Source organism: Cyanistes caeruleus, chromosome 5, assembly GCF_971803275.1.
Source record: "Cyanistes caeruleus chromosome 5, bCyaCae1.hap1.1, whole genome shotgun sequence".
In the NCBI taxonomy this organism is placed as follows: Eukaryota; Metazoa; Chordata; class Aves; order Passeriformes; family Paridae; genus Cyanistes; species Cyanistes caeruleus.
The window spans coordinates 80,479,959-80,492,036 of NC_141705.1; the positions used below are offsets into that span (position 1 = coordinate 80,479,959).

General features: G+C 44.3%; 1 protein-coding gene across 6 annotated transcripts in view; it reads left to right on the forward strand.

Moving 5' to 3' along the window:
- Positions 1-11,537, forward strand: part of ARSJ (arylsulfatase family member J) — a 52,498-nt gene extending 40,961 nt beyond the window's left edge. The window contains exons 2-5 of one of the 6 annotated variants that reach the window (XR_015286571.1): positions 6,689-8,082; positions 8,229-8,315; positions 8,956-9,044; positions 10,424-11,537. Coding sequence is in view for 1 of the 6 variants with exons in the window: in XM_023926498.2 (XP_023782266.2) it covers positions 6,689-8,090 (1,402 nt within the window). In the remaining 5 variants the exon portion in view is untranslated. The other 5 variants (XR_015286572.1, XR_015286569.1, XR_015286570.1 and 2 more) reach the window with 5 other exon arrangements.
- The last annotated feature ends 541 nt before the right edge of the window (positions 11,538-12,078 follow it).

Consider the following 12,078-nt stretch of genomic DNA (forward strand, 5'->3'; position numbering starts at 1 on the left):
GTGCTCTGTTTCCACAGCTGCAGCAAACTGGGAGCAAAGAAAACAATAGCTGCATATACACATGTGCATTCCAGCTGCTGCCAGCTCCCACTTATCCTTGCTGTCCCTCCCACTGGAGCAGATAAATTACCTCCATGACAGGAAAGGTTGGTAGCAGATAAGCTGCCAGTATAATAATGTTTGGTATGAAAATACTAATTGCAACTTAATTTGGAGGGTGATTTAAAGTTCAAGCTTCTGGAACCAGGGAGAGTAGCCCTGAGGAAAGGCAGATGAAGGTTTCTGTTCCTTTTCCCTCCCGGCTTGGTCCCACAGCCAGATATTTTTCCTTTAAAGCTCACAACTCTGGAGACAACAGTTGCTTTCCCGCTGTTTGCTGAGCTCTGCCTCGCTCCAGGGGTGCCAGTTGCATCTGCAGGAGCTGGGAAGATAAAAAAGAGAGGATCTGGTGCGAATCCTGGAGATGTAAAACTGTTGGAATATAGAACCATGGAGAACAGCATTTTGTGACCAGTTTTCAATCATTTCTGTGTGCCAAGTGATAAAAATCCATTTCACAATATAAACAATATCGGGGTGTGAGGACATCATTTAAATGACCAAATGCTAGGGCTGGTGTGAGATCAGAATTTCGAAATGATTCTGAGGTTGAGTTCATGCATCAAAATCCAAATGGCATTTGGTGAAATAAGGATACCTCAACTCCTGTAAGTCCTTGGACAAAAGGTCATGGGAGCAGAACTGCTAACATTATTAGTCTGCAAGGAAATTGCTACTTTATTTTTCTTTTCCTGAATTTGATAGAAGAGTCTTAACTGATTTAAAAACAACAATGAAAAACTTGAAAGTAGGGCAAGATACAGAATCTTCCAAATGACATATATGCAATAGCATTGCCAGAGTGATAAAACAGTAAATAATGGGAGTTAGACTTTTTAGGTAAATACTTGATTTAGAAGTAGATACCTTTTCTGCTCTGATTTATAAGCACATAAAAATTCAAGGAATACATCTGTGGATGAAATGTGAATGTGTGTGTGTGTCTGAGTGAACACTTCAGGTTTGATTTGTGTGGGCTGACACAGAGAAAGTCTGTGAGGGTTTGGAGTTTGCATTTAGTCTTTAGTGATGCATTTTCTTCTCTGATCCGTTCACACCTAGAACCCACCTTCCCCCAAAATCCCGAAGTCATAAGCCAGAAGATAAAATGGCTAAATGATAGATAATGAATGACAGATCCAGTGTAGAAAACTGTGGTTTTCTGCCATTTTTGAAAGCTGAAATGTGCACTTAGGTAGCGTAGGCTCAGGGCTCCTTGGCATGAACAGACTGTGTTGCATGAAAACTTTCATGCTGACATTTAGGAGTGTTTCCCATGGGATTATACACAGTTGCCATGGACTGTAAACACTGAAGAAATGAGATAGATGGGACTTATCTTAACCTGGTCTTGTCCAGAGCAGATAGTGAATGTGCTGCCCTAAAGAGTGCCCAGGTGCCACTGCCTGCTTTGGCTCTCGTGGGAGCTTGGCAGTTGGAAATCAGCAGAGTCAAGACTTGTTATCACTCTCTAAGTTAGGGAAAGAAGGGAAATAGGAAGGACAGGAACATTTAGAAAACATTTTGCTTATCAGCAAATTGACTTAATAGCAGTGAGAGAGAAGCACTGTGGCTACACACTCTGGCTTTGTTGTTATCAGTCTGAAGGGACGGGACTTGCTGATGGCTTGGCAGCAATTCATGTCAGGCTGTGATGGCTTTATTTGCATCTCATTTCAATCAGCTCAGCCCTGCCCTCTGCCCCAGTGTCTCCTGGATCAACCCTTTTCCAGCTTTACTCTGAGTTTAGTTTTAAAAACCACAGCGTACGCAACATGAAGCATTTTGTTTTTATGGCAGACATTTCTGCTGCAGAGGCATTTTGTGTGATTCTTTCACACTGCTCCATATCCAACATGCCCATGATCAGGATCCCCCTGCCCTGCTCTTCACCAGCCTGGGTGAAAGACTGACAGCAGAAGAGTTCTTGTTTCCCTCACAAGCTGAAAACAACTTTGAGATGACTCAGAGTGAACTTCCCTGCCCAAAGTAACAACTTTTTCAAACCTGTAGGGCTTGTGGGCTCCATGCTAAAGCCTCAGCCCACTATAAAAATGTCCTTGTTGTATCTGGTTTCTCTCTCTGGTGATTGTGTCCTGCTGCTGGTGATTTGCTGGTGGTAAGTGGGATGCTGGGGTTTTTTTCCCCCCACTAACTTGGACCTCTGAGGACTGAGGGCCCTCAAAATGAAATTTTTCTCTATTTTCTATTCACCTGGAATTTCTCTGTTTTAGCTGTTGTGTTATACAAATAGTTTCAGGGAAAATGTCAAAGGCTGTTCTTTAGTAACCCCTAAATCTATGTTCTAGACTGGTATCTGCATGTTGTATTTTTAACAAGGAAATACACAATCGTCAATAATGATCCCTTTAATTTATGTAGCATGCAGACCTCAGTGCTGTCACTCTCTATGCAACTCCTGGCAAATGTGGGGTTTTTATTTAAAGTATCCTTTTCTAAATCCTAGGCTAGAGTTCATTATTTTTAAAATTGAGATTTTTTTTTCAACATATCCTGAGCTATGCAAGCATAATAAAAATACATTTTCCACATGTACTAACTAGAGCTATGCTAGCAAAAGTTCCTGAAACTGGAAACTTCCAACTGAGCTTCTTTGTTAATCTTCAGTGAGCCTTAAAAGAATCTCAGTTTGAAGACAATTAATGCAGTATTTGAAAATGGTGAGAGCTTGAAATCAATAGTGTTGTACATGCACATCACAAAATTAGAAACATCCCAGCTTCTTCCTCAGTGCAAAACCCACCCTGAAGTTAAGGGGGAAAACACTCAATAGAAAACTCCTCAGGGGAAGATTTTTTCAGGAAAGCTGGCTTGGCCTACGTCTGTGTAAGGCTGTGTAGGGGATGTGAGGCGTGCCAGGAGAATCTTTCCCTCCACAGCCCCTCAGTCCTGCTCTCTGCTGCGGGGGAATAGCACTGAAAGTGTGTGAAGGTTCTGTCACTGATCTCCTGCTCTGCAGATCAGAACTGGAAACTAATTCAGCGCTATTGAGGGCATCAGAAAAGGGAAATTAAGCTTCCCAATGTTAATTCCTCAAGCTCAGGTCTCACTGACTTCGGTGTGCCTGTGGTGATTTACATCCATAACACTTCAATGTGCAGCTGACCTTCAGCAACTGAATGGTTTCTGTACCTTGAGACTGGAGGTGGGAGTGATGTGAGAGCCACTGCCTGAGCTTTGTGTCTGAATTAAAACAGGAAGGGAACTCGTGTTGGAAAGGGATGTCATGAGCTCACACTCAGGAGGGAGGATTTATTTGCTTATTTATTTATTTTACAAACCTTCTGAAATATTTCTCTGAGCATCCAAGAAGCAAAGGGCTATGAAGTCACTGGAGTGCTCCCAGAGGGAGGCCATTGCTTTAAAGGTTCCCCTACAAACAAGAAAACAGCTCAGTGTGTCAGTGAGCCAGCACCGAGCATCTGCCTTGGCTGCAACACTTATCACAGTGGGTTTCACTGTGAACATCTGAACAGTACACCAGGAAAACAAAAACAAGAATAGAAAATGCACAAAGAGCCATCCCTGTATAGTGAGGAGAAATTAATTTTTAGTATGCGTTTTGTTAGCTGAACATTTCGCACAAATCTTACTTAGTTCCTTGTCGTGCAAATTGCAAATTTCATGTATTCTAAAGGAGACACTTATGATCCAGAATCTTGGAGGAGTAGGGAGGAGAGCATAACATGTGCATGTAAAGTATTCCCAAGTCTTGAAGCCCCCTACTCTTTATACAGGCTCTTAGCAGTTAATGGCCTATATGTAAATAATGCCCAGGAAGGTCAGAGTCTAAAAAATGATGAAATAGATTCTGTGGCCTGTTGGCATTTGCTTAGAATTGACTGGTTACTAGTGCTGAAATTCTAATAATGAATTCCAGACCATTCTCAGTCCTAACTTGCTTTCTGCATTTGGGATTAAATTCAACCAATTTATTCTAAAAAGTGGAAGCCATAAAATCTATAGGATGTATCTCACAGACGTTTCATGGCTGTTGATGAGTTCATGACTTAATCTGCTAGAGAACACCCCCAAAATCAGCACCTGACTCTTAATCCCTTTATGTTGTGCCTGGTTCAGGTTTTATTTCGAAACTCTTGCACAGTCTAGAAACAGTTTCAAAACAGTTGTTTTGTGACAACTTTCTTATTACTATTAATGCCATTTGCTTCCATATCATCACTCTCTTTTGTCCAGGTTACTTTGCTTTTCTACAAATGCCCTGCAAATCCTTTGAAAATGAAATACTTTCACTGAAAAAGTAACGTTGGCACATAATGGATCAATTAGAAAGGCATGTGGCACAGGAAAATGAACAAATCTTGACCATTTTTGTCATAGTGAACAGTCTTCTGATAATCAGAGGTTGATATTTCTTTGAAGCATTTCTACACTTGAAATATTTTGATTTGAAAAATGTATTGGTTTGCAGGTTTCTTTTTCTCACACACGAGTATAAAAATGTGTCTCTTTGTGTGCCTATAGGTATATTCTGAAGCACAGCCATGCCAGAAATAGCACACAGACACACACACACATCTGGGAAACACACCAAAGTCTCCTGCAAAGAGGCAGCAGCAGGGAATATATGTGCATATAGATGGATGTATGTTATATCTGCACTGTTACCAGCATATTGAATAACTTCCTGAGGGCACTGCTGAAACAAGATGCAGTGCTGAATAACCTGTATGACTGAGGTTAATTCTTGCTATTTTTTGGTTCAGTATTTGTCAGATCAACAGTGTTGGAATTTCTTGCTTGGATCTCTGAGTAGCCCTGGCTGGGGAATCTGCCCGGTGTTTTAGGAATTCTTGATGGGAATTAACCTTGTGTGACTATCATGCTTTCTCTTGTAAGCACAAGAGGCAGATTGGATTTTTGCATATTCTGTGGCTTGTTCCCCTCAGGCCCAGCTTCTCAGTTTCCAGAGGAGAAGGGTGGTGGAAGGATCCCTCCTGCTCACAACAGGGAAAATCCTGACTTCCAGCAAAATTAGCTTATTACAGAGAAACTGCCCAGCTGGGACTCAGGGCTGACCTTGTGATCGAGGAGGCTGTCAGAGTTAAGGAAGCAGAAGCTGTTGACTAAAATAACTGAGTGGGGACAAGGACTTTTCCACTTGGATCAAAAAACGGGATTTTACTGAAAGGATTTAACAAGGCGGAGGAAAGGGAAGGAGAAGGAAATGAAATGCCTTGTGGACATAGTTCCCTGAGGAGTCCCAAATATGGAATGAGCTGAAGTACGGGGCACTGCATGGCTTTCCTGGTTGTAATTTACCTGTTTTAAGAGGTGAATATTGCAGCTGAACCATGGGAAGGATGTGGGACTTGTGTGCACGTGACATTTCTTTTACAAAAGCGCAACGTAGATCCCAGAAACCCGTAATTTTCAGAGTGTGTTTTAACTCTCTCCTGCAGCATCTCCTGCGTTGTCAGCACCAGCCTGTGAGTTTGGGGACAATTGGGTGGCAGGGCTCCAGGTCTCCAGCCTGCTCCCAGAGGCAATGCTATGCAGAGGGGCCAGCGGGGCAGAGCACAGTGCAGCACGCTGGGTCCAGAGCAGCACAACACCCAGAGCTTCTGCAGGCACTTAGGGAGACCGGAGCTTCTGGTTCCGTGGAAATTAGCTGCAGAATTAAATGGGAGTTACGCAATCCGTACACATTGCCAGCCATTAAGGACAGCTATGGCGCCTTTAAGGATCTTGGCCAGGAAGCCCTCGTATGAAAGCAGGCTCTAAGTTATTTATGGACAGGCAGAGCCTAATGGTTTTAATTTTCTAGATAGCTCAGGAGGCCGATCAGATAGGCAACACGAGCAGAATGTGTCAAGAAGCCCCAACTCCTGCTACAACAAATTAATAAGGACTGGTTTTGGGGGAGATATGCAGTTTTGGTGGACTTGGCTGTTCAGTGCATGGCTGAGAATTGAACCTGAATATTCTCACGTGCGGGGAGAAGTTGTCTTTGGTCTGCTATCTGCTGTTGCATTCTCTTTTTTAGTGTCAAACTGATATAAATATATTTGCCCTTGATTTTTGATACTTACTGCTGCCCGTGCTGGATTCATTTTCTCATCATATGGAGGCCATATGTATTCTTTACACATAGCCTGTAGCGCACTGCGGAATTTATTATCCCATCCGTTAAACATACTGCTCTTACACACTCAAAGCCCAGCATTTTTATATGCTGTAGATACGTTCACCGCTAGCGAATTACGAGGCACTGTAAAAATTGTATTTATCCACATAATTTTCTATAGTCATTGTTAAATGGAGACATGTGGAGGAGAGAAGGGTGCCTCAAAGTATCGGTGCTCCTGTGTATGTAGGTATTTTGAGTAGCTCAGACCACGGAGGGGAAGGTTTCATCCCATGGTGAGGCGAGGACAGATTTCATAGTGTGACCGAGCTGGTTTTTGAAAGCAGCACACACAGGCACTCTGAAATATTTCCAGAGAAGGCTGTGGCTTGCCTAAGGATATTTTTTGTTGGGGTTAAGGTGTCCACACACCTGAGCATTTCCTCCACCAGCCTGATGCCTGTCTCCTCCCACCTCCAGGTACCAGATCCACACGGGACTGCAGCACTCCATCATCCGACCGACGCAGCCCAACTGCTTACCTCTGGATAACGTCACGCTACCTCAGAAGCTGAAGGAGGCTGGGTACTCCACACACATGGTGGGCAAGTGGCACCTGGGGTTCTACCGCAGGGAGTGCATGCCCACACAGAGGGGCTTCGACTCCTTCTTCGGCTCGCTCCTGGGCAGCGGCGACTACTACACCCACTTCAAGTGCGACAGCCCCGGGATATGCGGCTACGACCTGTACGAGAATGACAACGCCGCCTGGGACCACGACAACGGCATCTATTCCACGCAGATGTACACGCAGAAAGTGCAGCAGATCCTGGCTTCTCATAACCCCAGGAAGCCCATATTCCTGTATATTGCCTACCAGGCTGTCCATTCGCCTCTTCAGGCGCCAGGCAGGTATTTTGAACATTACCGCTCGATAAACAACATCAACAGGCGGCGGTACGCGGCCATGCTGGCCTGCCTGGACGAGGCCATAAACAACGTGACCCTCGCCCTAAGGAAGTACGGCTATTACGAGAACAGCATTATCATTTATTCTTCTGATAACGGTGGGCAGCCGATGGCCGGAGGCAGTAACTGGCCTCTCCGAGGAAGCAAAGGCACCTATTGGGAAGGAGGTATCCGCGCCGTCGGGTTTGTGCACAGCCCCCTCCTGAAAAACAAAGGGTCTGTGTGCAAGGAGCTGGTGCACATCACAGACTGGTTCCCCACGCTGATCACGCTGGCCGAGGGGCAGATCGATGAAGACATCCAGCTGGATGGCTACGACGTGTGGGAGACCATCAGCGAGGGCAGGCGTTCCCCGCGGGTGGACATCCTGCACAACATCGACCCGATCTACACCAAAGCCAAGAATGGCTCCTGGGCCGCTGGCTACGGGATCTGGAACACGGCCATCCAGTCTGCCATCAGAGTGAATCACTGGAAGCTGCTGACGGGAAACCCGGGGTACAGTGACTGGGTGCCTCCGCAGGCCTTCAGCAACGCGGGTCCCAACCGCTGGCACAATGAACGCGTCTCCTGGTCAGCCGGGAAAACCGTGTGGCTCTTCAACATCACGGCCGACCCCTACGAGCGTGTGGACCTGTCTGCCAGGCACCCAGAGGTGGTGAAGCAGCTGCTGCGGAGGCTCTCGCAGTTCAACAAGACCGCGGTGCCCGTCCGCTACCCGCCCAAGGACCCTCGCAGCAACCCCAAGCTCAACGGAGGAGTCTGGGGGCCGTGGTTTAAGGAGGACGATAAGAAAAAGAAGTCGGATAAAAGCAAAGGTGCAAAGAAGCAGAAGAAGAGCAAGAACAAGAAGAAAGCCAGTCGGAAAAAGGGGCAGTCGTTTCACTGCCGGTCACGTCTTGCTGGTGGGTAAACTCTAAGCAGGCTCCTTGGCCAGGCCTCAGTCAGCCTGGCCCCACTTTTTGAACTTCAGATGGAATGGACTAGAAATGCCAGTTCTGCACTGTGGATGAAAGTTGTCATCTTGTAATTTTGTCTCTGATTTCACCAGCACAAGATACTTTAACACTCTGACCCTGTGACAGATTTTCTCCTCCACGGGATGAGTGGTCCTCACCCATCACCAGACACATTCCGGGTAACAGCAGCGATAGCATCTTGTTCTAGGAGACTTAGCTTCGATGGACAAATGATGGTTCCTTGCCTTAATTATTAGCTGGAATCTTTGGAGAGCATGGAGATGTCAGTGGTAGATGTTCTCAAACAGGCAGGTGGTTCAGAAGGAGAAAGGAGAAACAAAACCAGAGAACCTCTGTGGGTCAGTGCTAGTCATCAACCTATGACCTGTTTTGATACAACACAGCAAAAACTGAAGCCATCAGGCTGACTTTGTTGAGGTGCTGGGGAGGGGGGCATGATAGGAGGAAAGCTGCTTTAAATTAGATTTTGTCCATATTAAATAATTCTGAAATATTTTTAATATTTCCTAGATGTGCTGAGCTCCCCCCATTTGCAGTAAAACACGACCAACGAGCACACGCCACGTGTAATTTATTGCAGGCATAGACCAAAACGCATCGCCAAAGTGAATGTAGTATTTAAACACTTTAAGATAACTCTACAACTATATGTAAAAGATATAACTTATTTTACAGCACAATCCTTATTTCTCTTCCATTAGAACTTCCTGGCTGATGCAAGGTACTCACGTGGGTGCCAGGGTTGTCGGGTTCTTTTAACGTTGACTTTTTAAATTTTATTTCCACCCTGTCATTCAGAGTTTATTTAACAGATTCATCTCCTCAGAGTACTGTAAACCAAGGAAATACTGTATACACTGCTAGGATGAGGAAGGAGAGCAATTCAGGTGCGTCACTGCGTTATATATTTACCTTCAGCGGTTTTGAATGTAACAAAGGGTTTATTTAATTTAGGAGTCCCGTGAATATTGTTCAGTTTCTGTACAGAGGCTAGGCCATCTTGATGTTGGGGGGGGAAATTCTACTTTAAACCTTTTATTTATGTACCTATTAAAATAGTTTATTTTTATGGCATTCATAAAAGCGGTCTGCCTCTTTTTTTGCATCTGAGATAGAAATTCTGGCCTAGTCTGTTTTAAACAAACTCAAGTAAGCTGTTTTATTAATATTATTTTTGGTGCAGGGATGTTGTCTGACATTTTGCTTCTGAAACAGAATTTCTTCTCCCAATACATATATCATTTGAGACATGCTTCAAAGTTTGCCCTTTTCCATGGATGATGGATGCATGGACTGGCTGCACATTCCTGGTGGTCTGTGGTAATTGATAAAATGCAGACACACATTTAAGTTTCAAGATGAATTATGTTAAGTGAAATTGATGATTCATTCATTTGTTGAATGGCTATGACGTATTTTGGTAAAATTTCAGATAAGTCTGTTTTTCAGCAGTGTGTCACTTAACTCAGAAATTATATAAATGGATTATGGTTAAAAAATTGAGCATTCCTAAAATCAGTGTACACAGACATCTGAATGAAATACAACTGTCCAGCACTCCAGCAAGCCATGACCTTTTCAAAAGGCAACTAACTGCAGGTACCTACTGCCAAACCTGGCAAATTGAATACACAAAGCTATAAAGCAGAATAAAACTGCCCTTACCAAAACACAGAAACAACTCTTAGAGTTACTTCTGTAATGAATATACTGGGGAAGACACAGAAATGGACTTGGAGAATTGCATGTAAATAATAATTAGAAAAGGATGGTGTGTATCTGCTTAAGTGTTTAATATTGTTGCTGTTATTTTTCATGCTGTGTGGTCCTTAAGGTGACTAATTAATTCCTTAGAAATCTGTCTTCACATCCACACTATCCAGTGAGTAATCAGGAACTCGGATGTTCTCTAAATTCTCACTTTTTTAAAAAAAATGTGCCACTGATGTCCTTAAAATAAAGGAGAATAACATCTTGAGATATTCATATCTTTGAGAAGATGCATGTAATTTTCCAGGGTAATTTTTAAAGGCAAAAATTAGGTGTATGCATTAAACTGTATACAGAGAGACTAAGATATTTGAATTTATTTTGGCAGAACAGCAGCAAGGCGGTGTGATAGAGTGTTGTCCTCGTAGAATTAATGACTGCCCTTTTCCCTGGAAGTTTTACGGTGGCTTTGGCTTTCATTGGGCCACAGCAGCCAGAGAACATTATTCTCTGACAACATTTTATTCTATAATTATTTATATCTGTTCTCTCTCAGGCAGAATGGGAGTCCTTGAAAGTAACCGGTGCAAGGCAGAGCAGTGGATCAGTTCTCTGTGTGTTAAATAAATGTGCCACAAGAGTAAGTGTTCACAGAGTACACAGTGCGAGTACATTTCCAATGAATTTGATATTTTGATCTAGCAGAGGGCAAAAGTTTAAAGCAAACTTTTAAAAAAGTTTTAAAAAACTTTTGAAAGTTTAAAGCGGCACGGTGGTCTCTGGTTCATGGGGATGCTGCAAACCCCTCTCTCTGTTTGCTGAGCTCTCAGTAGCTCACACGCTCTCCCAGCAGCATTTCACAGCTTATTTACATCTGCAGATATGCTACATGCCCAGTCTCGGGGAAGGTTTGATAAACACTGAAAAAGAGACCTGGAGAACACCTGGGTCAGGGACACACAGTGGGGAGCATTTACTTATGATTTTTAAAGTTGTTTCAAGCTTTCTCCAAGCTCTCTGCGGGCACAAGGAAAAGGCAGGTTGGATACTATCACTGATCTGGCCTCAGTGACAACCACACTTTTAAGGGGCCAGCCCATTCTTCAGAAGAATGCTGTCTTGTTCAGGTTTTCTCAATTTTATTTAAAAGCTCTTCACAAATAATTTTCCAATGGTAAGATAATTTTTAATGTCATCAGTGACTTTTAAAGTTTTATTACCAATAATATCATTATTGTTATGCTGATGCTGCTGCTGCTGCTGATTATTATTATGATTATTATTATTATTATTATTGTTGCTGTTGTTATTTAATTTGACATAAATTTGGAGACAAAGCACTCTTCCACAGCTACAGGTAAAGAGGAGTGGAAGGGGTTCCAGGAATGGTAAACCAGAACATGCAGGGAGATGGGAGGGGGTGGCTGTGAGGTCGTGAGGCTCAGCCAGACTTGCAAACTTTAGAGCACGATGGCACAATGAGGCACTTGGCAAATTTTAAGCACCACCCAAAGTAAAGCACTTCACAAACTTGAACTTGGTACTGTTTAACTTAGCCAAATTCTAACTTATCCAGACACAACAGGATACTAAGGCATGGCCTGGGATTTTTTTAGTTTGGTGTACAGTGTATTTTGAGAAGAAGGTAGGAGAAAAAAAAGGAAGAAAAAGGAGAAGGGTTTGTAGGCAACACCTGGGATGCAGCGTGCTCTGAGCAGGCTCTAAACCCCTGGCAGGGGAGCCCTCAGAAGCCGGGCCGTGTCCTTCGCTCCGCTCCCCTGGGGCTCCCCGGGCACGGCTGCGCTTTGCTGGTCCCTGCGGGGCCCACACGGACGGACAGACGGCACCACTGGGTGAGGGGACAGCCCGACATGCTGGGGAACGCCGGGGGGAGATGGGGGTGTCGGTCTGAAATGGTGGGTGAGGGCTGGAGCGGGAAACAGCCCCCATTTCTTGTCAGGCTGTGGGACACCCCGCCATTTTGTGTCAGGCTGTGGGACACCCCGCCATTTTGTGTCAGGCTGTGGGACACCCCGCCATTTTGTGTGAGTCTTTGTGGTTCACTCCGCCATTTTGTGTCAGGCCGTGGGTCACTCCGCCATTTTGGCTAAGGGCATGGTTCACTCAGCCATTTTGTGGCAGCCCATTGATCACTCCACCATGTTGTGACAGGCCGTGGGGTCACTCCACCATGTTGTGTGAGATACTGAA